The sequence below is a fragment of the Syngnathus acus genome, chromosome 1, assembly GCF_901709675.1.
Source record: "Syngnathus acus chromosome 1, fSynAcu1.2, whole genome shotgun sequence".
NCBI lineage: Eukaryota > Metazoa > Chordata > Actinopteri > Syngnathiformes > Syngnathidae > Syngnathus > Syngnathus acus.
In genome coordinates this window covers 13,853,087-13,880,990 of record NC_051087.1, presented here as the reverse complement: position 1 = coordinate 13,880,990, position 27,904 = coordinate 13,853,087, and the positions used below count along the sequence as shown (strand labels likewise).

At 41.1% G+C, this 27,904-nt stretch overlaps 2 protein-coding genes across 8 annotated transcripts in view; one reads left to right on the top strand and one right to left on the bottom strand.

The window, feature by feature from the left end:
- Nucleotides 1-165: 165 nt before the first annotated feature.
- slkb (STE20-like kinase b) lies at nt 166-19,348 on the top strand. The gene is made up of 18 exons (XM_037254410.1): nt 166-1,036; nt 2,661-2,825; nt 5,073-5,121; nt 5,468-5,617; nt 7,139-7,211; nt 7,326-7,520; nt 7,816-7,897; nt 8,816-8,947; nt 9,155-9,817; nt 9,944-10,074; nt 10,209-10,332; nt 11,636-11,815; nt 14,162-14,291; nt 15,168-15,292; nt 15,398-15,589; nt 16,798-16,923; nt 16,999-17,112; nt 18,050-19,348. The coding sequence occupies exons 1-18, from the start codon at nt 887-889 to the stop codon at nt 18,194-18,196; spliced, it is 2,928 nt and encodes a 975-aa protein (XP_037110305.1). The 5' UTR covers nt 166-886; the 3' UTR covers nt 18,197-19,348.
- The window catches only part of LOC119124294 (collagen alpha-1(XVII) chain-like), a 27,998-nt gene continuing 19,095 nt past the window's right edge, over nt 19,002-27,904 (bottom strand). For all 7 annotated transcript variants that reach the window (XM_037254065.1, XM_037254110.1, XM_037254121.1 and 4 more), the window contains 16 exons: nt 27,788-27,817; nt 26,901-27,017; nt 26,691-26,813; nt 26,249-26,344; nt 26,039-26,164; nt 25,674-25,718; nt 25,484-25,591; nt 25,253-25,390; nt 24,970-25,134; nt 24,754-24,885; nt 24,315-24,464; nt 21,352-21,492; nt 21,115-21,264; nt 20,924-21,004; nt 20,283-20,327; nt 19,002-19,947 (listed from right to left, as the gene is read on the bottom strand). In XM_037254065.1, coding sequence (XP_037109960.1) covers nt 19,898-19,947; nt 20,283-20,327; nt 20,924-21,004; nt 21,115-21,264; nt 21,352-21,492; nt 24,315-24,464; nt 24,754-24,885; nt 24,970-25,134; nt 25,253-25,390; nt 25,484-25,591; nt 25,674-25,718; nt 26,039-26,164; nt 26,249-26,344; nt 26,691-26,813; nt 26,901-27,017; nt 27,788-27,817 — 1,697 coding nt within the window. In that variant the 3' untranslated portion in view covers nt 19,002-19,897. The remainder of the gene's footprint in view (nt 19,948-20,282; nt 20,328-20,923; nt 21,005-21,114; nt 21,265-21,351; nt 21,493-24,314; nt 24,465-24,753; nt 24,886-24,969; nt 25,135-25,252; nt 25,391-25,483; nt 25,592-25,673; nt 25,719-26,038; nt 26,165-26,248; nt 26,345-26,690; nt 26,814-26,900; nt 27,018-27,787; nt 27,818-27,904) is intronic.

The window sequence follows — 27,904 nt, the reverse complement described above, 5'->3', positions numbered from 1 at the left end:
GTATGAGTGTGAATGTATCTTACAATAATTTAATAGGTGGTATAAATTAGTATAATTAAATAAATTGATAAAAACGTTTAAAACAGCGCGCCTTCGATGAACACTGATGGTGCATGGGACTTGTAGTTAAACCTCCACACAATAGTACAAAAGAAACAATGCCACATGCCGACCACGAATGTCACCCACCCCTCTCCCGAAGGTTGCCGTTACAACGTAAACAGTAATTTGACCCTAAACGACCTGTTTCGTTGGTCGTCCGTGTAGATAGAGACAACAAACGACTTAATTGTCCGTGCCAACTACCAACAAGAACGTCAAGAACCTGAGAAGAAAGAACCGCGACGTCGCGCGCACGCGTGGACGCGCATTGGTACTAAATCCGCTAGATTACCAAACCCAACCCAGGGAGGATGAATGTTTTAGCTAATGCAGAACTACGTGCTACGTGTAATATAACCGGACTTGGTGTTAAAAGTTTTTAATATTTTTACTGCTTGGAACTACTTGGAAGGAAATTCGCTTTACTCTTTTTCCACTTTGGTTGAAGAAGGAAACCCACGGGGCCACTGGTCGCTCAGAGTAGGTACAAGCCCTTGGTACTCCTTAGCATTAAATGAATGGTATCGTTCGAGTAGATTTCTGATGTCGCGACGAGTCCAGGAGACTCAACACCATTTGGATGACCCAAGTGACCCACGATGGACAAAAGAGCACAGAATTCTCTGGACTGGTCAGTCGAGAGTCAGAGGCTAAGCTAGGTTTTGGATTGTTATCAAAAGCTACGGTGGTCATCAGACTTTACAATACTTGTCTGCTTTATATATGGTGCCACAATAGAAAGAGATTCAACTTTTGATTTGTTCGGCATTTCCCATGCTTCAGTATGTCATTCTTTAACTTACGCAAAATATTTAAATTGGGAACTGAGAAGAAGAAGAAACAATACGAGAATGTCCGACGAGATGAAAACCCGGAGGAAATATGGACCATTATCGGTGAATTGGGAGATGGAGCCTTTGGAAAAGTGTTCAAGGTAAGGAATGTCAAACTCTTCGTGTTCTTTTAAATACAGATCCGTTTCTGTAACTGTACCCAGAAGGCTCCAAGCAGCAAGTGCCATGAGCAGTGTCAGCTGAGACGTTTTTTTTTTTTTTTTTTTTTTTTTTTTTTTTTTTACTGTGACCCACCCACCTTCCATAAAAGCCACACACAAACAACTTTGTGACAGAACTGTGTCAAATATGTCTGGGAGGACCTTCTCATTCCACACGATGGTCTACATCTCATCAGTATAAATTTGTTGCATTGCTAATAGCACCAAAACAACCAAGGATATTTAAAACTATCTTTTACTTCCTATTTGTATGCTCATCAAGTGGTTCTAAAATGTGCATGTCCAATTTAGAAAAGTAAACACTTGTGTGTTGCATATTAGTGACTGAATCCAAAATTTCCATAAAAGTAGAGTGATTAATTGGATTTTCTTTCATGTGGCAATAAACAAAGAAGACGTGACAGGAAAATTCACTGAATCGACAAGAATTACTAATTAATGTTTTCCGTTTTGATTAGTGTGAATACCAGTCAAATAGCAGTTCTCAAGTGTCTGCTTCATTTCATAAGTAGAAGCAAAGGGCACTGTTATGCACCCAGAGGTTTTTGTCGGAAATCAAGAAAATGTATGTCAAACCATTGTGAAGTGTTACAAGAAGTAGTCTTTCTGAGCAAAGATTTTTTACTTCATTTCATGTTGTCATTTCTCCACTACTCATTATTGCACAATGACTTTGTCACAAGTGGCCAAACCCACAGAAAGCACAATACAGTATTATGAACAACTGATGATTTTTACATTTACAGTTCAAATTAAAAATCATCACTGGCAACTGTCCTGCTCACTGACAGGAGGTTTGAATAGTCCACTGGACATGATCAATTTTACACAGATAGAATTCTTAGTTAAAGAAATCTCTGGGATTTTATCAGTTTTCCAGAACGTACTACTGAACTTGGCAGATCACAAGGAAAGGCTGTACAGTATTCCATCTCACTGTGGCAGCTTCATTTAACTTTTTCTGATCGCAGAAGACAAATGGAATACATTTCCACAAGAAGTTGGTCGGGAGCTTCACAGACTTCTTTACCACACGAGATTGCATTTAGTCTAATAAGAGCCATATCGTGCTGAATCAAATTTTTGGAGCATTTAGCCATGTTAAAATGTTTGCCAAAACCACTGTTCACTCAGCTCGGAGGCGCAGCATTCCTGCTCATTCCGCCTCTCGAGAAAACGATCGGGTGCCCCCAAATCTCTGGGCCGAACATTTATTTTTGCTCTTTTTGGGCTGAGCTTCTGGAAGACTAGAAAAGCGGTCTGTCCTTTCATTCTTCAAAATGTTCTTTTATGAGTAAACCTTTCTACTTTTAAAATAGGCCATGCAACCTGTGCCTTCTCTTCAGTTAAACAAACAGGTTCATTTGCTGGTCATGATCAGGTGGTCACAACACAGGGACTATTGTAATGGTCCACATGAGACCTTGACTCAGTCCATCATTTGAAGATGCCTATTCTAGATAATTACCAAAAGATAAACACTGCAACTCTTACTCAAATTCAAAATAATGCATTTTCATAACCATCCATTTGCATTCTACAGGCTCAGAACAAACAGACAGGTGTCCTCGCTGCTGCGAAAGTTATTGACACAAAGACTGAAGAAGAGTTGGAGGACTACATGGTAGAGATTGACATCTTGGCCTCATGTGATCACCAAAATATTGTCAAGCTGCTTGATGCTTTCTATTTTGAGGGCAAACTCTGGGTAAGTAACTGCATGCTGAGCAATATATCAAAGTAATGTTTCCCAGAAGGTGGTTAGTGTTTGCAAAATGTTGCAAAACATGTTTATTTGTAAACCTTGTTTCAAATACGGCAGTTTACACAGCTTGAATATTGCAAGATATTGAAATGCTTCCATAGCTTAACACATTGTCTTACTGTATGCTTATCAAATTTCAGGGCCAAAGTTCACAAGACGTATTAAATAGCTTTTAACTGTTAATCATCATACAGGATTATTATAGCTCTGTCAAAATTGGACTTTTTTTTATTTTGGTACCTAGACTGTGTTTTACATTGTTACCCTATGGTGTTACTTAATATATTATGAGACAAATGCCATATGTACTGATTTGCATTACAACCAAAAACCACACAGAGTATCCTTAAATCAGGGCTTGCCAAGCTATTTTTAAAAACTGAGAGCGACTGCAGTACTAATTAATTCCAAGGGATACCTGTAGGTCACACACAATTATGTGAAGACACTGATCATGTTACTGACTTCTCGCAATATTTAGGAAACAGCTATGCAACACTTGTATTTCCATGAATCTTTGATAGTCGCTTTTACAACATTCCCCCAAAAGTAATGTCCCATCACTGGTGAGCTACATGTACAGAAGAGTAGGCCTGGGGCTACCCAAGTGATCCTTAGATGCTACCCGGTGCCTGCGGGCACCACGTTGGTGACGACTGCTATAAACATTGTGTCCCCAAATGAATAAAAAGTGTGTCTGATCAATGGCTGTTATAACACGATTGCATAACTGTGTGTATAAATTATTAAGAGTATTTACACATTGATTGACATGATAAAATATATAGATTAATAGGAATATGTACACATTGATTGACATAAGTAAAACAGTATAAAAGTATAAAAAGTATATACATAAGTTTGTATAAACTAACAAAAATATGCTGTTGCTATCTCTTCACCTCCTACATAAGAAACAGTGCTAAGAAAATATCCTTCATTGTACATACAGTACGTTTCATAGATGAAAATCAAAGATGTAACAAGCACTTTTTCAATTTACAAGTACCTTTCATCGTGTATGGAATAATTCAGTCCTTGGATACTTTGAACCCTCAAGGGGAAAAAAAGTCTTATTTGTGCATTCACATTTGTCAAACAAATATGTTTGGGAGGAAACCGCAGTCCCAGGCCATGAATAATGCCGCCACTCTGTGGGAGCCATTGTATAACAATTCAGCCACTGAAACAACTGCTCGCCTACAGAAAAACATACAATAGTGTGCAACTGCATGTTGAATAGCCAAGATTGTTTTGAGTCTTAAGTCATTTTCAGTCCTCTATGGGCTTTGTTACTATAAGTGGATCAGTCTTAAAAAGCCCCTCTCAACTGTGGAATGCCGATAAACCACAGTGAAAAGTTCGGGCTAGTCTTTTCTTACAGGTGCTTAAACAATTGATTTTGAATACCGAATGTCTATAAATAACACTAGTGCCTCAATGAAAACATCAAACAAAATAGCTTTTCTCAGTGGTTGAACCAAAGCACAGCCAGACTTCCTTTCTTCATAGCAGTGATTTAAATATTTTTTTCACCAACATTTTATGTACGAACTAGTAACAGATTTGCATCGTCCTCGAAGACAAGCTTTAATTTTGAAACATGCAAAAAGATTAGACTTGTTTAAGCTCAATAGAAAATATGCTTCCAGAATCTGCACTTTGCCACGTTCCCACTACTTGAGGGCCAGTGTGCATAGAAACTATAATCCTATTTGCAGCAGAAGGGCTAAGGCCTATCTTAAGAGGTCTAGCTCGTAGCTGCGTGAAACAGTTTCCACAATGTGGCCCCAACTGGGCCAATCCTCTTACGCCACCAGCCCTATTGAACGATTCCAAATGGCTTTTAAGCACTCAGAGTCCTTCGTTACTTCACATAGAGTTTATGCATAGCGTTTATGCTGAGATTTTATAAGACAACCTGATCGTTTACGTGTTAATTAATGACAGTGTGAAATGCACACGTTGTCTCCACATATGTTGCAATCTAGCCCAGGTATGCGAATGAACATCCAGTACCATAAATCAGTCCTGGAAGAGCTCTTGTTTCGTTAACGTGAATGATCAGCCTTATATTCCTTGTTGATTGTTTTAATGTTTTAACAACGCAACCTTAGTTTATGCTTGTTGATCTGTTATTGATGATTCACTAATAAAATAACTCAATTTTGTTTCCACCAATGTTGGTAGATTCTCATCGAGTTCTGTGCGGGAGGTGCTGTAGATGCTGTTATGTTAGGTGAGTCCACTTGTTATATATTTTTTTACTAAAATGTTTCATCCATGATTTATTTAATCCAGGGGTCGGGAACCTTTTTGATGGACAGAGCCATAAATGCCCATTTTTTAAAAATAATTTCCCGTGAGAGCCATACCATTTAAAAAAAAACGATAGGTTTAATACAATTAAATGCATGTGTTTTAATTAAGACCAACGATTTTATGAGTGTACTAATGTATTCTTTTTAATAACGTTTTTAACGTCGCCAAAAGAGCTATATCTGGCTCACGAGCCATAGGTTCCCAACCCCTGATTTAATCCATATACATGTTCTATCTGTATTTTGTGTCCATTACCTTTTCAGAACTAGAGCGAGCCTTGACAGAGCCACAAATTAAGGTGGTGTGCCGACAGACTCTACAGGCCCTTGTCTACCTCCATGATATAAAAATCATCCACAGAGACCTTAAGGCTGGCAACATCCTGCTCACTCTAGATGGTGATGTTAAATTGGGTAAGGAAGGATCTGTAAAATCGTGTCCTGTCATCAAGGAGCGTGGTTTCATATAACAAATATTCTTGCAAAAGACCCACTTGAATTAATTACCGCATTTTCCGGACTATAAGTTGCTCCGGAGTACAAGTCGCACCAGCCATAAAATGCACAATAAAGAAGGAAAAAACATATATGTCGCACCGGCGTACAAGTCGCATTTTGGGGGCAACTTTATTTGACAAAATTCAACACCAAGAACAGACGTGAATAGGCAATAACAGGCTTAATGATACGGTATGCTAACGTTACATAAACACAAACGAGGAACTGAGAACGTGCCTGATGTAACATTTGAACAATTATTCAAATAACTATAACATAAATAACAAGTTTATCAAGCCATCCATGTTACTCCAAATCATTAAATCCATCGAAATCTTCATCCTTTGTGTCACTTATAAACAACGCCGCTGCCGACTGCGGAAGTACATGCGGCGCTGACGTCGGACTCATCGTTGGTTGAGGTTCCAATTATTCCACAGGCCTATATAACTATATATAAACTATATATCAAATAACTCTAACATAAATAACAATTTTATCAAACCATCCCTATCATTCCAAATCATTAAATCCATCGAAATCATTTTCCTCTCTGTCATTTATAAACAACTCCGCTGACTCCGGAAATCCGTGGATGGTGGAAGTGAGTGGACGTCAGACTCATCGTCAGTTGCAGTTCTAATTATTCCACAGGCTTAGCGCGCCCTCGTGCGGGTTAAAGTGAAAACTACTAGTAAGTAAGTAATGTGTTAATGATCAAGTAATAATGTGTTAATAATTTCACACATAAGGCGCTCCTGATTATAAGTCGCACCCCCGGCCGGCCAAACTATGAAAAAAACTGCAACTTTTAGTCCGGAAAATACGGAACCTACTTTTGCCCAAATAAAATGTCAGTAATGCTCTATTTTACTTACTGGTATGCATTCTTTTTAATTTGCAAAGGTAACATTTCTGAATTGATACTTCAATAATCTAGCAATGTAGACAGAACTGTTTTATGTAGAATTGTTTTATGTGCATGTGACACTAACCTACAGGTATTTTTTTCAGTTAAAGAGATTTAAATTCTGAAAATAGCACAATAATGCGCACCAAACATTCTCTATAGTGCTAGGTTACGCATGCTCATCTTTTATGATGATTGTACGTTCACATGACTCTTCTGGAGTCATTGTACTATTACCGTCATTTTTGTAAGCATTACCAAAGTCATTCCTCGAATAAAAATGATTCCCAGATATTTGTAACCATTATTCATATCATTTTATGAATCATAAAATAATTGTCAGGTGAGATTCTGCCTTTACGAAATAGCAAGTCTCAGATTCTACCAAGAAAATAAATGTTCATTTGGGCATTTTGTTTTGGTTGTATGATTTCATTTTGGTTTATCTAACTAATGTAGATTTCCTGTCATGAAGATCTTTTTTTTTTTTTTTTTTTTTTTTTTTTTTTTTTTTACATGTATTTCAGCTGACTTTGGTGTTTCTGCTCGAAACACCAAAACACTGCAGAGGAGAGACTCTTTCATTGGGACGCCATATTGGTGAGTGTAAAATAAGAAAATCTATGTATATATTTTGGGGGTTCTGGCAAAACAAATGCATGTAGTTATTTAAGGTACAGAAATGCTCTTATGTTACTACTTGTTCTGTTGCAGGATGGCCCCTGAAGTAGTCATGTGTGAGACATCTAAGGACCGTCCATACGACTACAAAGCTGATATCTGGTCACTCGGCGTTACCCTGATAGAGCTGGCGCAAATTGAGCCACCCAATCACGAGATGAACCCCATGAGAGTCCTTCTGAAAATTGCCAAGTCGGACCCTCCTACTCTGATGCAGCCATCACGTTGGTGGGTCTCAGCATTAAAACCTCATGGAAATTCTATCAATTCAAATTCTATTGTCTTGACATGTCAAGACTGTTCTACACTGTATAATTTTTATCACCAAATCTTCACTGTTCGTCCTGAATTGGTGATGTCCCGACAGTCTCCTCTGCAGTCCAAAAAAAAATAGTTTGACACCCCTGTTGCTGCTCATTTTCCATCTGTTTATTAGACACTGGAAAAACATGTAAATAATGTTGGCGTTTCAGTTGACCTTTCGTCGGACTAACAATTGTCTATTTTATCTTGACCCTTTCAGGTCTCCAGAATTCAATGATTTCCTAAAGCGTTGTCTGGACAAAAATGTGGACAACAGGTGGAGTGCCGCACAACTTTTGCAGGTGCCTCCAAATGAACGCTCTCAGAACTCTTTTCCATTTATCTCAATTAAAACTTGCTCACAGAAAATAAACAATAATCCTTGCACATAAATACACATAAGACGCAGAGAGGGCTTTTCTTTTTTCATTGGTTGACATTGTTTGCCTGGTTACAGCTACTGTACATGCTTAAAGAGATATGCAAGCCAATCAGCATGCGTTCATGCACACTGACATAGCAAAGACTTTTCTAATGCTGGTGCTTGAGAAGACGGCTTAAAGGGTTTTAAAAATATGGAATCACAGTTGCATTGAAGGGTTTGTGAGCCGTAAAAGGACAAGGTGGCAAGAAATTTACTTTGTAGTTATGTTAAAAGTTACATACGTTTCAGACCTGTGCAAAGGGGGATTAGAATAAAGTCAAGAATGAAGGCAATCATTTGTATATCAAACATTCAGTATTGGGTCATTCCATACTAACGGCACAAGGCTTCCCAGTTCAAGTCATGGGTTTTCCTGATTTATTTTATGTGAAATCTACAAACAGATTTAGGATATCATGCAAAATTGTATTGTTCTACTCTTAATAGATTTTATTCTATAGTTGTTTGAAATGTTAGTTATATCAAATTTATAGAATTTTTTTAATCTATTCAGGCAAAACTCACCACCTCACCTTTCTATTGCCACTGTCTCAAGAGTTGTTGTAGATGGAGAGGGGTGTACTATTCATCAAATTTAGCAAACCAAGTAAACCAACCAAACCAAAGTATTAACAGCAATGCTGGTGTAAAATATGTACTGCAACTACAATAATACCTATACTGTTTATTGGAAAAATAAATTTCAGTACGACACACTGTAAAGTTGCATAAGAGATGGATTTGCCAATGTGTGTTTCTTTTAATTTTGTTAATTTTTTTCTTTGTTTCTTGTCAGCATTCATTTGTTTCCAGTGTGACAGACAGCAAGCCTCTGAGAGAGATAATAGCTGAAGCCAAGGCTGAGGTGACTGAGGAGATTGAAGAGCACAAAGAGGAAGAGGAAGAAGAAGAAATTGAACCAAATATGGTATGCAAACCTTTAAACTGCATTCTTTTTTTTAGTATGAGCTGAAGGGTGCAGTGAAGCAATTGCAAATATGCTGTAAATTTTGTGCTGCCCAAAGGTGAAATTTATTTGCTCATGAATGGATGCATTATTAAACACGATCAATAAACAAGATTGTTTCATGTCAAGTTGGTTAAAAAAATAAGTGATTTTCTACCTTTGCTGCAGGGCCATAAACGTGCTCCCTCCGATGTGAGTGTTGCCAGTTCTGAGGATGAAAAGATTCCACTTTCTCCCACCATCTTGGAATCTGTTCCTGAGAAGGGTGAACCACGACCGGCCGGCACAACACCCAATGAGATTCCTGTCGCAAACCACGTATTGGTCACTAGCTTTGTGGAAGAGTCCACTACCCCTGCAGCCACAGAGCATGCAGAAAAGATGGAAGTAGAACCTGCCAAGGCCTTGTTGATCCCGCCTGCAAAGGAAATGGAGCAGCTTGAGATGCCTTCTGAAAACAAGAAAGAAGTTGACGCCGCTGAGGTTCCAGTCAATCCAGAAGGTACTGCAGAGATACCAAAAGATGATACTTCTCCAGAGAAAAGAATAATTACTGTGGAGGAATCAATCACACAAGCAGAAGAGGACTCAAACAGACAAGTTAAGGTGGCTTTACCAAGTCGGGATGAAGCTCTCTCAAAAGAGAAAGATGAAGCGAAGCCTATAGTAAAGAAGCATGCAGAAGATGAGAAGATTCTTCCAGACAAAGCTCAAGATGACAATTCCGACTCTGGTAGGAGCTCAACTGCAGATAATAGCAGTGTAGACCTGAATCTGTCCATCTCAAGCTTCTTGTCCAAAACAAAAGAGCCTGGATCAGTTTCCATTCAGGTACCACACAGCAATTATATTCACCTACTGTGTGTTATTCTAAGACTGTTGGGTGATCAAATGTTGTTTAAAAGTTGCAAACTGATATATGAAGCCCCAACTTTTTTTCTTGTCCTGTTTTCCCAGGAGACAAAGCGTCAGAAGAAGACATTGAAAAAGACACGCAAATTCATTGTGGACGGGGTGGAAGTCAGTGTGACTACATCAAAGATCATTACCGACAATGACACAAAGAATGAAGAAATGAGATTCCTGAGGTATAAATGTGTCCTCAGCTATTATTAATGGCCTGGAGAAGTACAATTTGCCTTCCCGACTAGACAAAACAAAAGTAATAATGTCTATCTGTTTTGCTCACTCCCTCCTCTCCTCGCTTTCTCCACTTTGCCAGACGCCAGGAACTAAGGGAGTTGCGTCTTCTGCAGAAGGAAGAGCAGAGGGCCCAGCAGCAGCTCAGCAATAAGCTGCACCAGCAGAAAGAGCAGATTTACCGCCGCTTTGAGCAAGAGACTACAGTGAGTTACTACAGTCTTGCCCAGCTCTGTCACGATTAATCATTCACACCATCGCTATATCCGCTTTGTTTTGGTGATCTTTTTTATGAGGTTTTTACAGCAGTGTTTCCCAACCTGTTTTCATCCATGCCACACCTTTTTCATTGGAACAAATCTCGAGGCCCATCACCTACGAAAATCTTTAAGTGTTACACCAGGTTCTATCTCAAAATTAGTTACGTTATGACGAAAGACGTTGTGAAAGTGCTGTATAAATAAAGTCCTGTTCCTACATATAGAGTTAAATAACAGATTTTTTTTATTGTATTTCTTTTTTTTCTAATAAAAGTGACAGATTTTTAAAAATACTTTAGACAGTGTAAGGAATAAACTACTGAAAGCGATTAAAATCCAAAAGAATTAACATGACTGTGTTTACTGTTTTAGACTAGCTCTATAAATATTGCGACATTCAGAACAAAGTCACGTTTAAAGACGACCTGCTGTTCTGGCAGCAGCTGAGTGGTTATCACAGTGAAGGTGTCACGACATGTCTGTGTAGTTAAAAAAAAAAAAAAAAAAAAAAGCACAATCTAGGTTCTCCCATCCAGCTACATGCTAGGATTTCCGTCAGTCCACAAACGCACCATAGCCGTCAGAGCGTCACCGTTATCAAAAGCACACACATAAATTGAATATGCGCCGATGCAGCACAATTACACCAACACAATATGAAATCTCACGCACGCGTGGTTAGCAAGTGGCTGACCAGGTCTTGCGCTAACTAACCAGTGGTTTGGCGATCCTGTTTACAATGCGCTCCGTAATTAATATTGGACAATTTCCCACGACACAGCCGAACCTCTCTCATGGCACACCAGTGTGTTGCGGCACACTGGTTGGGAAACACTGTTTTGCCGTATACAGTGTTGGACCCCTACCCTACGTATGTACTTGCGGATCGTCACCTGTGGGTTCACCCATTCATGCATTGTTTTCCACCAATAAATTTTCAATATTTATTTATTTATTTATTTATTTGTTCAAGGACATCTTATTCTCCCTATTGAACCCTGCCCTGTATCTTAAAATGTTGGGTATTATTCAACTCTCCAGCAACTTAATGTTTTAACGGTGGATCAAATGTCCAGGCACACAAGGTCGCGCAAATTCCCCGGCAAAGTCTATACATCCTCTGTCCCGCATGTCGAACGCTGGAACTTTCGAGTTTTCACACCCAGTCTTGGCCTGGTTTATAATTTGTAACTATGGTGGAAGACGTGTGGTTTGGTCACCTGAATTTGCTTATGATGTGTGCTTCCAGAGTAAGAAGCGTCAGTATGACCAGGAGGTAGAGAATCTAGAGCGGCAGCAAAAGCAGACCATCGAAAGGTTGGAACAAGAGCACACCAATCGACTGAGGGATGAAGCCAAACGCATCAAATCTGAGCAGGACAAAGAATCGTCCAAGTATCAGAACATGCTGAAAAACCGGAAAAAAGAGGTCAGTGCATTGTTTTGTTTTTGTTACTCTGCTGCAATTCTTGATTGTAGTTTTTACTTGTCATACACACGCCATGATCCAGTCCACGTGATATCCTTACCATTATTCAAACCCATACCAAATTCAAGATGAAGTAAAAGGGGTAAAAAAAAGTCTATTGTTAACCTGGAAATGGTAGACATTAGCGGGTGGAAACTGGTGAACATGGAAAGCAAAGGCAATCAAATTTTCACATCTATTTATGGCAGATGTGTTAACAACACGCTACTGTCAGATATTAATACATATTTTTTCCAAGTTTTCAAAATGATTTGTCTGATTGATGATATTAATCTGCAGAATTCTAATGAATTACACGTTTACAACGAGGGATGGGCGTGTACCAAAACCAGATATCATTATTGATACCATACTGGCTGTATTGTACATAAGGTATCGTACTCGCGACAGCAGCCGATACCAGTATCAGCTGACCTCTTGTGGTGGTTTTATGATTAGGAGCTAGAAATGAGAAGAATAGAAATTTGCCAGTTTTAAGGAATAGTGCTATATTGGGATGTATCGGTATTTCTTTAAAATAATCTGTCGTTGTTTTTAGGGGGGAAAGTTTATGTATTAAAAGTACGAATGGGGTCACTGATGGTCTAGGGGTGTGCGAGCAGTGTGATCGCGTCCCACTCAGGGACACTGTGGATGTGGGTGTGACTGGTTGTCTCTGTGTGTGCCCTTCGACTGACTGGAGACCAGTTCAGGATACCCCCCACCCCTTGGTGACTCTGAACGGGATACGCGGTGTTGAAATTGGATGGATGGAAGTACTAGTGGTATCTGTATTTGGGATTGTTATCTGTGACTAGTCTCAAGTGGTGAATAGTCCATGATGTTATCAGTCCGAAAAAAGTGGTCTTGAACAAAAAGTGGTCTTGAATATTTATGACATTATCTTGAGATATGAACAAAATTTCAAATTCACCTTGGTTTCCTTACTTTGGGAGGACCACATCAGTTGATGGAAGTAACGCGCTATTAAGCTGGTGTGCCAAATTACTACCAATAGACCCCCACGGAGGTACAGGGAAGAACAATACGTTAGGTACAGTCGTGTTTTGTGGTCACATTTTAGGTGTTTGCAGGTTATGAGGAGGGCAAATGTTTTTACTGTCTCTTTATAGACAGTACAATAATGAGAGAAATAGTTCTCATGAAAAACATTGGGGGGCCTGGAATGGATTACAATTTGTTTCAGTGGGAAAAGATGATTTGAGATATGCACTTGGTCATGAAATGATTTACACGCTCATCTAAATGCACCATTGGGACAGGGTATCAATCTAACCTTTTCATCAAAATATAAAAAAAAAAAATGAAAACAGCTAATGCAGTGTAATTGGAATAAACACTTTTGCTCCTTTTCTCACCCAGCTTTTGTGTTACTATTTTCCATTTACTACTCATAACTTCCCTTGCTGGACAAACAGGAAGTGAGACGCTCTCCAAAGCATGTGAGAAATGCTATTATGAAGCGTATTAAAGGGGATATTATTCAAGCACCTCCAGAGGGGGTAACGAGTGTGCAATTTGTGGTGGATTCTTATTTTCCGACCCTGTAGCTTCCCCGCAACTCTTGCATAAACTGTTTGCATGCCAAGTACTGTATAATGATGATACAGCTAGCGTTTTTCCTCCTTCAACCGTCCACTTGCACGTTTGCTCTGTCAGGGACAGTGGGGACCTGTGTGCGGTGCATAGTACAATGTGTTGGAGTGTAATATACAGTACTTTGATCCACAGGGAGTGGCCCATGTTATGATTCAGTCCTTTCAGTTGTCCTCCTGTACCCTGTGTAATGCTCCTGTACAGGATGTAAGTGAACTCACCTGTGTACATTTTGTTTTGAATGCATCCTCATTGGAACTGAGAATGCATTCAGATGGGATTGTTACCTTGCGCATCCACTAAACACCAAGCTTAAGATCACTTTTCAATTTGAATAAAGTAGATGAAATGTTTTTTTTAGGGTGGGCTGTCAATTTGTGAACCTCATATTAAAAAGTTAAGTATTTGTATTTATTGTGTATAATGTGAACCGTGTTGGCCAGAATATAGTGATTTATAAGCAGGTCATTGTTTTTATGTCAGTGTCATCAGATCAAACTGTCTGCTTTGTTCCTTGCTTTGTGTGTAAATAGACATTGTACCTTTATATTTGACAGAACCATCTCTCATTCGGACGTTGGTTTACTTTTACCTATTTTTTTCAACCATTTTCAACTCGACAGTTACATGAGGAACATGACAGTGTAAAGAAAAATATTGACTAAATTAGTTGTATAACTTCACATATAGGAGCAGGAGTTCCTTCAGAAGCAGCAGCAGGATCTTGACAGCGCTCTGAAGAAAATTATCCAGCACCACAAACATGAGCTGGCCACCATCGAGAGAGACTGCCTCAACCACAAGCAGCAGCTTCTTAGAGGTAATGACAAGTGTCACTTCTGTTTGCTTGTGTGGTTTTCGTGCCACAACCATATGCGAGAAGGAAGATCATGATTTTTCATAGTTGCCACATACCAACATTCAGTAGTACAATAGTCATTTCTTTTCTAAGTACATGTCATTTGTTTCCAAATAAAGGATAAAAAACTTTGAGTCCATAAGCACATATTTATTTACCGGTGTTAAAATTATACCAAATGTGCTCAAAATAGAGAATCAAACATGGAGAAAAACGCGGCTGGCCCACTTTATAATTTTACCCCTCGTCAAGAATGTGTGAGTGCTTTTTTTATCATTTGGACAGCAGGAGCTTTTCTCGCATTTATTGTGATCGCTGGCATTCAGCGTGACATTTTCTTCAAGTTAGATAAGCAGTAGTCCTTTTCTTTATGGAGAAAGGCGCCGTCCGCTCTCCTTCGATTAGTGAACATCTTGTTATTGCATACTAAACATGCATGGGACTTAGTATGCTCACAAAAATACTTTCTGAGAAAAAACATGCTGAACCAAGTCATGGGAGCCTGGTTGAGGATTACTTTCACAGGCAGCAAAAGTAACTTTACAGCTTCAAATCTCCTTGCACACAAGCACTTAAAGCCTTCATCCAGTTTGTATACCATTTGTTCTGTGCAAGTCACGTGGAACCTGGATTCCATCCCACTTAACTTCAGGTAAGAGCTGGGGTCCTTGACTGATCAGCTATCATTCACTGGACCACTTTTCTGCTATTCACTATTTCTGACTTACTGCATGTCATCTGACATCAGATACAATTTTACTCGTCTACAAAACTGCCAGTTTTGTCCTGTTGGTTTTTTTCTTTAACCTTTGCACATTTATGTCTGTCCGCACACAGCAAGGGAGGCTGCCATGTGGGAGCTGGAAGAGCGTCATCTGCAGGAGAAACACCAACTGTTCAAGCAGCAGCTGAAAGACCAATACTTCATGCAACGACATCAGCTGCTGAAAAGACACGAAAAGGTGTGCCTTATTGTCCTACTCGCACTCACGCACTCACTTTCCAAGTTATGCCTCCACATTTATTCGACAGTGGAACCTGAGACTATTTTATTTCCTCCCCTGCAGGAGATGGAGCAAATGCAGCGCTACAACCAGCGACTGATTGAAGAGATGAAGAACAAGCAGACTCAGGAAAGAGCCAGACTGCCAAAGATTCAACGCAGTGAGGCCAAAACCCGCATGGCCATGTTCAAGAAAAGTCTTCGCATCACCGGAGCTGTTGTCACACTGGAGCAAGAGAGAGAGAAGGTCAAACAGGTAATAGCAATGTGGACTAAACATAATTTTGACCAAAAGCCTCCAGCAAATTGCTATCACTCCTTTTTTTTCTTGTCTGGCTGAAATTGGTGAGCAACTGTGTACTCTGCATTATAGGCCCCCTTCGGATTCTCGTTTTTCCTTCGAAACTTTCATATCCTATTCGAGCAAGATGACCCGGAATCACCTCGCAGATCGTTCCGATTCTAGAAACACTGGAAGAGTGCCTCAATGCAACCTTTAAGCCCCCTTTCGCAAAGGTTACTCTTGACCGTTTACGAAAGGAAAAGACATACTGTATCTCACCTGGCCTGTGAATACTCTCATTCATCCGGATCAGTTCATTCTTAGGGCATGGAATCGATCGTAACCGGACTGTCAAATGGTTGCCCTAGAAGACGTTCCGCTTCTCATCTTAGCAACAGTTCGTGCTACAAGGCGGGGTTAGGACTAAACTGACCTGTGTTGTTGTCCGGGAAACTCAATTATTTATTCTCCAAGTTGAAGTTGCACCCTAACTATTCTTTTGGCATGAGCGAGACCCCTTTGTCTGTCAACAAGAGTCGTTGGGTGGAAACTCCTTTATTAATATTCCATTCAGAAGGTAGTGGAGCTGACTCAAGCCACCAAGAGACTGCTTTGTTGTTTGATAGAGGGAAAAACAAAGGTAGCTTTGGAATGGATGAAAGGATGGCATTGTATGTGGGGGGGATAGGTGGTGTCCTCCTTTCCATGTACAAGATTGTCATGATGGGGGGGGTGTACCATACAACAGCCATCTTTCTGTCTGTAAAATGTTCCATGGAAAGGACGGCTCTGAATTCTTTTCAGCAAACAACTCAAGGTCATTAGTACAGATATGGGAATGACACATGGGTTGAACTTAAAAGCCAATAAATGCAAGCCTTCACTGAGCACATTAATGGTGGATAGTGGACCGGGTATAATCACACCACGAAATCGTTGTGTCATCTGCTAATCAGGTCGGGAAATCTTCCAAATAAATGTCTCTCACCCAAACAAGTTTGCGACCCCTCCACTTCACTGTAGGGTGAATTGCGGAATGGCTCCCTCATAGGCGCAGAGGCAAGTCCCATAAAATATTTATGTGCCCAACATACAGCCCAACTACTTGCTATTAAAAAAAAAAATAAAAAAAAAGAAATTAAAAAGTCAATTTTCCATATAACGTGTAGTGTCTCTCTAAGTTTGCAGTTCAAGAAGAAAAGAGACAAAAGAACGAGCGACTCCACCAGCATCAGAAACATGAAAACCAGATGCGAGATTTACAGCTGCAATGTGACGGCAACATTCGAGAGCTGCAGCAGTTGCAAGTACGGCTTGTAAATGATTCTTTTCAGTGTTTTAACGCTATATCCATTGACACCTTTTATGTTCTGTATTCACAGAACGAGAAGTGCCATCTGCTGATTGAACATGAGACGCAGAAGCTGAAGGAGCTGGATGAGGAGCATAGCGTGGAGCTGAAAGAATGGCGAGAGAAGCTACGACCCAGAAAGAAGGTGGTAACACTTGGATAATCATTTAAATTAAAAAAGAGCATCTGTGAGCCCAAAGTCAGGCATTGAAAGATCCGATTTTATAACAATGCAAAATGCATCTTGAAAGGATTCACAGCACTTGAATTTTTCCACTTTGTCTTATATTGCACAATAATTCCAAAATGGAATGCATTTTCTTCCTTAAACCACTCATCATAATGAGAACCTGGAAAAAGGGTGGAGTTTTTTTTTGTTTGTTTGTTTTGTTTTGTTTTGTTTAGCTAAAAACAACATCCAGCTTTCGGCAGGCAGTCCTGAATTTTTTTCATTCATGAATAATGGAGGCCACTGTGGTTATTTACGCATGAGAACCTTTCTGTATCCTTCAGATGTATGCTTCAAGACATTCCTGTCTTGGCAATCAACAAACAAATTAGTTGACTTTATGCTTGGTTTGTGTTTGGACATGAACTATCGACTGTGGAAACTTACATGGACAGTTCGGGTGTGTGGGCCTTTAGAAATTACATCCAATCATCTGAATTCTGAATGAGATATAGTGCTCATTGAAAAAGTTAAACGCTGAGAAAAGTAAACTATTTATACTGACGATGAACTAATAAAAGTGGACGATACTTTTGAATTGTAGTCGAATGTGAGAAATGTGAGAAAAGTAAAGTGCTGAGAATAATTTCTGGATGTGTTGCATGACAGGCTGAATTCAAGCTAGAAAATTGAAAATATCTCACTTGGTGGGAATTATAGTTTCAAAAGGAATATTCATACATATACGCTTATTATTAATACATGTTCAACTGACAAGAAACAGAACAAACAAAATCCAAAGAGCAGCAAGGAGGGAAAATTAGACATTTTTTTCAAAGCAAATTATGATGTTGCATGTTGGTATGTATGTTAAATATAGTTCAACATTGTTGTTTTCCCTTGTGGCTCACAGGCCCTGGAAGAAGAGTTTGCCAGGAAGTTGCAGGAGCAGGAAATGTTTTTTAAGATGAGCGGAGAGTCCGAGTGCCTTAACCCCTCCGCACAGAGTCGCATTTCCAAGTTTTATCCAATCCCCAGCGTCCAGTCCACTGGTTTCTAGGCCAACCCCTGCTGTCCTTTCAGCAGTTGGACTAATGTGGCTGAGCCTGTGCCTTCCTCTCCTACTTGGGCCACCAGTAAAGGATGTACGAGGTTTACCCCTCTTTGAACACCTCTGTTTCCTGCAGCTATTTATATCGCATTTCTTGTAACGTTAATTGGAAACATTTTAGATGATCATAAGATTTTTGGTTATCGTAAATCAATGATGAATACGGTCAATCCTCGTATGCATCTCTGATTTAGAATCTTACTGTAGGTTGAGATGCAGCTGGGCTTAAGTACAGTAGTTCTACTAATTCAGCGCTTTGTGTTTTTCTCCCCGCCGCCCCCCGAATGCCTTTCTGTCTCAAGATGGGAGAATCAAGCTGTAAATGGCAGGTGGCATTTTTCTGTTATGCATAACAATGGAGAAGGTGTCAGAAGACATTATTATAGCCAGAATCGCACATTAAAACAAGATGACAGTTCTATTGAGAACGTCATATGTGGAATCCAATAAATGATAGCACCACTGTGTTTTAGCAATAAACCAGCATTTTATTCACCACTAAAACAGTTAGAATTTTCCCATTATGCAGTTATGGGTAAAAATGAACAGTATTCAGGGACAATGACGAAATCCATCCTTTTATTATTGTGTACATGCTAATCAACAAGAGCATTCATCTATGAGCTTAATTATTGTTTGTCATTTCTTAATCAGCTTCACCAAAAAAACATTTCTTTAGCAGGTGTCACGAGTCTGATTTGCTTAAATAGCCATAATGCTTTTGAAAGGTTAATTTGAGCTACAATGCATCCGATTTTTTTTTGTAATAAATTCATCCTCACTGCATAAATTGTCTGGATTAAAAGAAACAAAAGATGAGCTCTTTGCATGTTTGTTCGTGTTTTCGTGTTTGTGTTTTTGGTTTGCGAGGATGTTCACATCTAATGAAGTTCAAGCAAAATGGGGGCCTGACTTGTTTAGGCTTTCTTGAATTATCAACTCATTTCATGCTATCTTTCTATCAAGTGTTTCTGAAGGTATTTAATAGTAAGGCACAAAAACAAAGTGGAAAGCTGTGCACTTTTTTTACATGACATAACTAAGCAATATTTCGGGTAAATAAAACCGGCCACTTACTTGCTTCTCTCATTTTGTATCGTAGAACAACTTAAAGCTGTAATCGTGAAATTAAGTCTTGCGTAGTTATAATGACTTTGCTGTGATATCAATTTAATAATTCACATGAAAAATAATTCATTTTTAAAAATGTATAGTTTCTAGGTGTCCTCCGTCATGTAGATTTTCATTTTTCTGTAAATAAAGTTTCCTCTGTACGACAGCTGTGCTTAGTCTTGCTATGAGTTCTTTGAAAATGGCCATATATATTTTTTCCCACAAGCTGAAACCCAAAAGTAAACCCCAGCTTTGTAAAGTTGGTCCACTAAATTTTGTTTCAAGCTACATTCAACTGCACATAAGTACAAAATATATACACTGAATATAATAACAGCAGTTGGTTTGATTGTACGCGTGTCCAAGTCTAGTCACACTTGTGAATTAACAATAAAAGCTTCGGCTATTGGTTTAAAATTCATTTTCAATACGATCCCTGATAGCGAAGCAGATACAGTAATGAAAAAATATTGCATACATTTACTCTTGTAAAACGAACAATTGTGCATCACACCTTCATCCACATAGTCATGTGGCTCAGACACCAGTATGCCTCTTTGACCTCCTTGAAACTCCTGAGTAGTCACCTGAAAAAGTAAGACATTGTTCAGTTTATATCAAATCAAGTTTTTTAGAGAGAGATAAAAACGTTAATAGTGCTAATAAATAAAACCAACATTGTGAGAAACATTAGGATCATAAAGTTATAAAATTTACTAAAGTATATTTAAAAAATGAATTTGATGACTCAGAAAGTCAGATGAAACTACAGTAAATCGACACTTAGTACGTAAATATTGGAGAAGGATTGTACAGTATGTCACGCATTATTGGTGTATGAGGTTCACTAAGGTCAAAACCCAGCCATGATAGTACAAGGAACTGAAAAATTGAGGTGCCAACCATCAAGCTGACCACTCACCGTTTTCTCCCTTGGGCCCTTGTTGCCCTGGATATCCACGGTCACCTGCATCCATACAGACAAAATGATTTATGGTGACGGTTAGGATGGATGGATGGATGGATGGATGGATGGATGGATGGATGGATGGATGGATGGATGGATGGATTTGGAGGGAGGGAGGGAGGGAGGGAGGGAGGGAGGGAGGGAGGGATGGATGGATTTGGAGGGAGGGAGGGAGGGAGGGATCTTAACCCATTTGATTTGGGGGCTCTGGACTGGTCTGCAGTCGTTCCCAGGACATGTGAAATACAATCATTCATTCATCTTCTAAACCGCTTATCCTCACAATCGTCACAGGTATGTTGGAGCCTACATCTTCTAAACTGCTTATCCTCACAATGGTCACAGGTATGTTGGAGCCTACACCAGCTGATCATCTTTGGCCGCTAGGCGGCGTACACCATGAACGGTTCACCGGGCAATCATTCACACTCAAAATCACACTTCTGGACAGTTTGGAGTGGTCATTTGGTCAAAGCCAGAATCTGAACTGTGAGACAGACATGCTAACGAATACCTCACAGTGCCACAAACGATAAAATCAGAATTCCGAATGGTAGCCAATATCAAAGTAGAGTATCGTTATTTTGAAAGTGTACCTCTGTCTCCTTTTGGGCCTGGGAATCCTATTTCCCCTTTTTGTCCTGGTCTCCCTGGTGCTCCGACAATGGCACCGTTTGCTGTGGGAGAAATGTGGAATTGTCATCTTGCACTTAACCTCATTCAGCTGTTTTTTTTTTCTTTTCTACAATTAGATTCGCAATGTTTTGAAAAGTCAAAAGTCCTTTACTTCTGATAAATTCCACTAAATCAGTGACGTTTGCTTGGGAGCCAAACACTCGGCTGTATCCAGGAGCTCCTGGAGGCCCTGGAAGTCCTGGTGGCCCTTGAACACTGTGTTCGTAGTTGTTCCATCTTCTGTCACCAATTAAACCACGTGCTAGAAAAACATTGAATTGTAAAATGTCAATGTTTGCTTTCCAGTGTTTGTGTAACACGTCCCATTGATTGTCATGTGATTGCTTACATTGGAGGTATTCCACAAGATGTGTGTAATTTCCACTCGAACCGAACCCTTGACTTTGACCTGAAGGACCAGGAGGGCCTGGAGGTCCTTGGTGGATATGACTGCTGTACTCTCTGATGATGTCACGTAACACACCGTGAGCTATAAATGAGATAAATGGTTGTTTAGTTCATAGTGCTGATCAAATCTTCAATAATAATTGTATTACTTTGAAGAAAAGCTTGCTGAATCTGCAAAGCTGTAGTTCCATTGTACTTTATTGCTTAGTAAGGATTTGCATCAAATTCATATGGACAGGTGCTCTTTTTGAGCGTATTTTATGAACACTTTTCATAAACTGCCGGCCGTTCTATTCACCACGGGAGTTCTCCTCGATCGTCATGGCGGCTGTTTACATCCCACCACACGCACGTGCGAGTGAAGCCACGCAGATGCTGGCTGACCAGGTAACAGACATGGAGAAACTTCTACCAAACTCACTAATCATTGTTCTGGGTGATCTTAACAGGGCGAACCTCGCACACGAACTCCCCAGATACAGACAGCACGTAACGTGTCCCACCAGAGGGGCACAGACTCTGGACCACTGCTACACCGTGATCAAGGATGCATACCACTCTGCGGCTCGTGCAGCTTTAGGACTCTCGGACCACTGTCTAGTTCATCTGATCCCGGCCTACAGGCAGAAACTAAAAACTTCTAAGCCTGTGGTGAGGACTGTGAGGAAGTGGACAGTGGAGTCAAGGCAGGACCTCCAAGCCTGCTTTGACTGCACCGATTGGGGAGCTTTCGAAGCTGCAACTTCAGACTTGCATGAACTCACTGACACTGTCACATCATACATCAGTTTTTGTGAGGATCTGTGTGTGCAGACTAAGACCTTCTGCACGTACAACAACGACAAACCTTGGTTTACACCGAACCTCAGGAGGCTGCGCAAAGTCAAGGAGGAGGCCTACAGGAGCGGCGACCGCGACCTGTTCAGGCAGACCAGAAACACACTGAACCGAGAGGTCAGGAAAGCCAAGAGGTTGTACGGGGAGAACCTGAAGAGACACCTCTCTGCCAATCCTGATCCCTCAACAGTGTGGAAAGGTCTGCAGAGCATCACGGGCTACAAGAAACGAACCCCCCGTCCTGTGGAGAGCCCAAGGCTTGCTAACCAGCTGAATAAGTTCTACTGCAGGTTTGATCGGTCCTCCCACACAACGGGACTTCCTGCAGCACAATCTACATACTCACCTCTCCCCACAACTGCTCTGTCCACACCTCTATCATCGTTGTCACCCACTCTCTCTCTTGCAGAGGCCGCACCCGCACTCCAGGTCCGCGAGGAGGAAGTGCGCCAGATGTTCCGGAGACAAAAGACCAGGAAGGCACCGGGCCCAGACGGCGTGTCACCTTCCTGCTTGAAAGTCTGCGCTGAACAGCTGGCGCCCACCTTTGCACGGATCTTCAACCGTTCTCTGGAGCTGTGTGAGGTGCCCTCGTGCTTCAAGAGCTCCACCATCGTTCCAGTGGCCAAGAAGCCCGCCATCACAGGTTTGAATGACTATAGACCCGTCGCACTGACATCTGTGGTCATGAAATCTTTCGAGAGGTTAGTGCTGAACCACCTGAAGGAGGTCACGGGCCCCCTGCTTGACCCCCTCCAGTTTGCCTACCGGGCAAACAGGTCAGTGGATGATGCGGTCAACATGGGACTGCACTACATCCTGCACCACCTGGACACCCCAGGAACGTACGCCAGGATCCTGTTCGTGGACTTCAGCTCGGCGTTCAACACCATCGCTCCTGACATCCTCCAACAGAAGCTCATCCAGCTTGCGGTGCCTGCCCCCACCTGTCAGTGGATCACCAGCTTCCTGACCGACAGGAGACAGCGTGTGAGGCTGGGGGGCATCACATCTGACACCCGGACCACCAATACTGGAGCCCCTCAGGGGTGCGTCCTCTCCCCACTGCTCTTCTCTCTCTACACCAATGATTTCTCCTCAGATGACTCTCCTGTGAAGCTCCTGAAGTATGCAGACGACACCACTCTCATCGGACTGATCCAGGACGGTGATGAGACTGCGTACAGACAGGAGGTGGAGCGGCTGGTCCACTGGTGCAACCAAAACCATCTGGAGCTGAACCCGCTCAAGACCGTGGAGATGACAGTGGATTTCAGGCGAGACCCTTCACCACTTTTAACCCCTCACTATCCGCAAGTAATACTATTCTCTCCACAGACACCTTCAAGTTCCTGGGAACCACAATCTCTCGGGACCTGAAATGGACCGGCCACATAGACTCTGTCCGGAAGAAGGCCCAGCAGAGGCTGTACTTCCTGAGACAGCTCAAGAAGTTCAACCTGCCGCGAGAGCTTCTGAAGACTTTCTACACTGCCATCATCCAGTCTGTCCTCTGCACCTCCATCACTGTCTGGTTTGGATCAGCCTCCAAACAAGACAAGCACAGACTGCAACGGACAATCAGGACTGCAGAAAAGATCATTGGAATCAACCTCCCATCTATCCAAGACTTGTACCTGTCCAGGACCAGGAAACGTGCAAGGAACATCTCTACAGACCCTTCTCACCCAGGTTGCAGTCTGTTTGAACTACTCCCCTCCGGACGGCGTTATAGAGCTCGGTACGCCAAAACCAGCAGACACCGAGACAGCTTCTTCCCCCGGGCTGTTGCTCTGATGAACTCACACCACTCATAGAGTCTCAGAGGCATTACTGTGCAATAACATCCTGCTCTTCACACCTTTTGAATTTGTCTACACTGTTTTTTGCCATTATTCACATGTCCTGAGTGTTGTTAGTCACCTATATGTTGAACAGAGGGTGTGTTTTACCGAAGTCAAATTCCTTGTTTGGCACGCTCAAACATGGCGAATAAAAACTCTTGAATCTTGAATCTTGAATCTTGTATTTTGTTTAGAGCAGGAAGCATTGTCAGAATCCACTTACATCTTATGTATTCCACTAGATCTGTTGCGTTTCCTTGAGAACCATACCAACGGGTGGACCCTGGAGGTCCTGGAGGTCCAGGTGGTCCTCTTAGTCCTTGCCCAGAACGGCCATATTGATCTCTTCCAGAGTCATAGAGCAGACCTTGGGCTGAGGATGACATGTCCAGAGGGTTTAACACAGCATCCCTGAATGTAATGCTGCAGTTCCCAGCCATTTCTACGACAATTTGTCTGGAGGATCAATATTTCCAAGAGTCAAAGTCAAAAAAGATTTTGGTTCAAAGAAGCCCCATGGTTCAGAGTCAGATATGATCCAAACATCTGTTTGTCCCATAGCTTATGTTTAACGTCCTCAAGTTTGATGAACATCTCAGAGTAAAATAGCCTTGTAATTTAACATCTAAATTTGAGGGCAATCTGAGCAGATATGTACTCACATTTGATGTACTCCACAATATCCACAGCATTATCTTGAGAACCAAACCACTGGCTGTATCCAGGAGGACCGGGAGGTCCCGGAGGCCCTTGGACAGCACCACCTTGGACAACATCTCGAAGCAGGCCATGGGCTACATGTAGACAGAGGTGATGAGGACAAGAGACATCAAAATAATTCCACTGTAGCACATGTGTCTTTCTTGTTTACCACCTACATTTGATGTAATCTGTGATTCCCACAGCCATACTGGAGTAGTCTCCAGTAGTATCCACGTGCCAATTCCTACCACCAGATACACCCGAATCTCCCTTTTCTCCTGGGGGTCCAGGAGGACCAGGTGGACCAGGAATGCCAAACATACCTCCTCTTGTCCTACCACCTTAAGACAGTTCCCAAATATTATCACATCGTCCACAGAGCCAGTTTCAAATGGAAGAACAAATGCTTAACAAAGAACTCTTGACTAACATTTTGTACCAGAAATGTTTTGTACTCACTGCTGACATATTCCCGTCTATCTGCTGTGATCGTCTCGCCGTTCGCACCACCAATGTAGGTAAGTTCAGTGCTTGTCCCAGGTGGACCCATGGGTCCAGGGGGCCCTGGTGGACCTGGAGTACCTCTACCGGCAATACCTTTAAAATAACAAAGTCGTATAACAGTGTTGATTTAGTATCTAATAGAATTATTTATCTATGAGAGTGATGATATTCTTTTTTCACACTCACTTTGCAAATATTCACGAACATCTGAGCTCAAGTAGTTCCCAGTTCCTGATGCTCCAGGAGGTCCAGGGGGACCTGGCACACCAGGTGGCCCCTGGGGTCCAACAGTACCTGATTGGGCATTAAAAATAAATCTCCATTAGTATAAGACAATTTGATTGGATAAATGCCATAAATAAATGTTGTCACTTACTCGAGAAGCCATTTCCTTGTCCAGATGCACCAAACATGCCCCTCTCTGATGTCAGACAGACTCATGGTTAGACATACTGATGTTATCAAATCATAACGCTTAAATATTGTGAGACCAGCTTTAAGAAAAAGAGGACCAACAGCCAACCATTAGTAAAGTTGCTACTGTGGACATGTCTTTGTTTGTCATTTAGTTATCATTTTATAGTACTAACTTTTCTTCTATTTCCCTGATACTTTTCGGTTTGTTTATTTGCTTGGTTTTTTCATGTTTTAAGGAGTTGTAAGGAGGAGTAAGGAGGTTTTCTCAAATTAATTTGTGGTTTTGCGTAATACTAATGCCAATGGAAGAAGATTTTATTGTACCTTTCATCAAACTGATGACACGTTCAGCCACTTCCTGCATGCTAAATCTATAACTTCCTTGACCTGGTGCTCCAGGGGGCCCTGGTGGACCAGGTGGACCAGCAACATACCTTCTCACCTCTTCTCCTGCAAACAAATTCACGCACATATTGTGCTGTCAAGCATGTTTTCGACAAATTTGGAATCTTTGAGCAGTTTCATAAGACCTACGCTGTAAAAGGGCAATGAGGTCATCGACAGACATGGAGCCACTTTGAACACCCAGACCAAGCGAGCCAGAAGTCCCACCATATCCTCTGCCCTGACCTGGATTATTGGACTATACTTTAGTTTGAACAGTTTAACCACACAGATCACATGTTACGTATTATATTCTGTCAATGGAGTGGGACTTTTAATTAATAGCATCTAGAATAAAAAATGACTGCATTTCTACAACCAACAAATGTGCTGTTGATACGATGTCAACTGCTTTGTGATCTTTAGTAGAACATCACTTCATCGCATACTAAAAGCAGACTTCTGCTATGGCATCTCTTTTGTGTAGTATTGCTCAGTACAGTGCTTGGCAATGAAGCAGGAGATCAGAACATTCTTTCCCACCAATACTAATATTCAAAAAAATAACAAAACAACAGTGACCCATCCTTACTCTGCATGTAGGCAATGACTCGGTTTGCTACATCATCTACCATCACGGCACCTGAAGCCGCTGAGACCCCTGGAGGCCCTGGAGGTCCCGGAGGCCCCACCAAATACTGCTTAAGGTTTCCACCTAGATTTCAAAACAGTTTTGTTGAATTCGTCATTAATCACAATGGATTAATAGAGTGACATTGGAAATAAATAAACAACATCTCACTCTGAATGTACTCTGCAATGTACTGGCCCATTTCACTTGATCCTGATGCACTCCAACCTCTTCCAGGTGGACCAGGTGGTCCAGGAGGTCCAGGTAATCCTCGTCTTGATGAGCCCCCTTGTACAAATGCATTAACAATTTTACTGAAATTCACCAAAAAAATGCTTCCGGTATACTGTAGCTGTCCCAGTGCCACTTCCAGTGCAGGCATTTTCAGATGGGCTCGTACTACATCACTTTATTGGACACCACCAGACATTGTTGCCATCAGCAAACTTTAAAAATTTGTTCCACTTTCCAAAAGCGCCACTTTTAAATTCCATACATCACAACAGAGGTGTTTTTTGTCAAAATTAGAAGTATATGGCAAAGCATGGAGCATTTAGTTATTATCTCACTTGTGTGGTGTATTGTCCATTGTATGCACTTTGTCCTCACTAGCAAGAATGGAACCAATCACGGCTCAGCTTCAGAAAACTGGATAAAAATTTATGGATTTCACCTCTTTAATTCATATTTCATAAACGAAACAGTAATCACAACACTGGGTTTAGACTAGTTGGGCTGCACAGAACTTATTATTCCAAATAAAATTTACGAGTTCACTATCTCTTTAAGGTTTAGGATGAGAGAGAGAGAGAGAGAGAGAGAGAGAGAGAGAGAGAGAGAGAGAGAGAGAGAGAGAGAGAGAGAGAGAGAGAGAGAGAGAGAGACGCTTACAAATGTTGCCCATCTGAACTACCTTCTTGTTTTTCTCAATCAGCATACTGTACAAAGTAATATACCTATTCTTTCATGTGATGCAACTGAGGACATGATTCTGTAAGGGATTGGTAATGATACATAACCATACTTTTCATATTAAACATGCATTACAATAATCTTACCAAGGGAGACTCCAGAGAATCCTGAACCACCTGTAAGAAATGCACAAATGTTTTAGTTTTGGCTATCTCTTAGTGTTGCTTTGAAACCCAAATCCAATATAGCAGTGCTTATGCCAA

Coding starts and splice junctions, on each gene's coding strand:
- slkb (XM_037254410.1), top strand. CDS start 887: ATGTCATTCTTTAACTTACGCAAAATATTTAAATTGGGAACTGAGAAG. Junction 1,037..2,660: donor CCTTTGGAAAAGTGTTCAAG/GTAAGGAATGTC, acceptor TGCATTCTACAG/GCTCAGAACAAACAGACAGG. Junction 7,212..7,325: donor TTCATTGGGACGCCATATTG/GTGAGTGTAAAA, acceptor GTTCTGTTGCAG/GATGGCCCCTGAAGTAGTCA.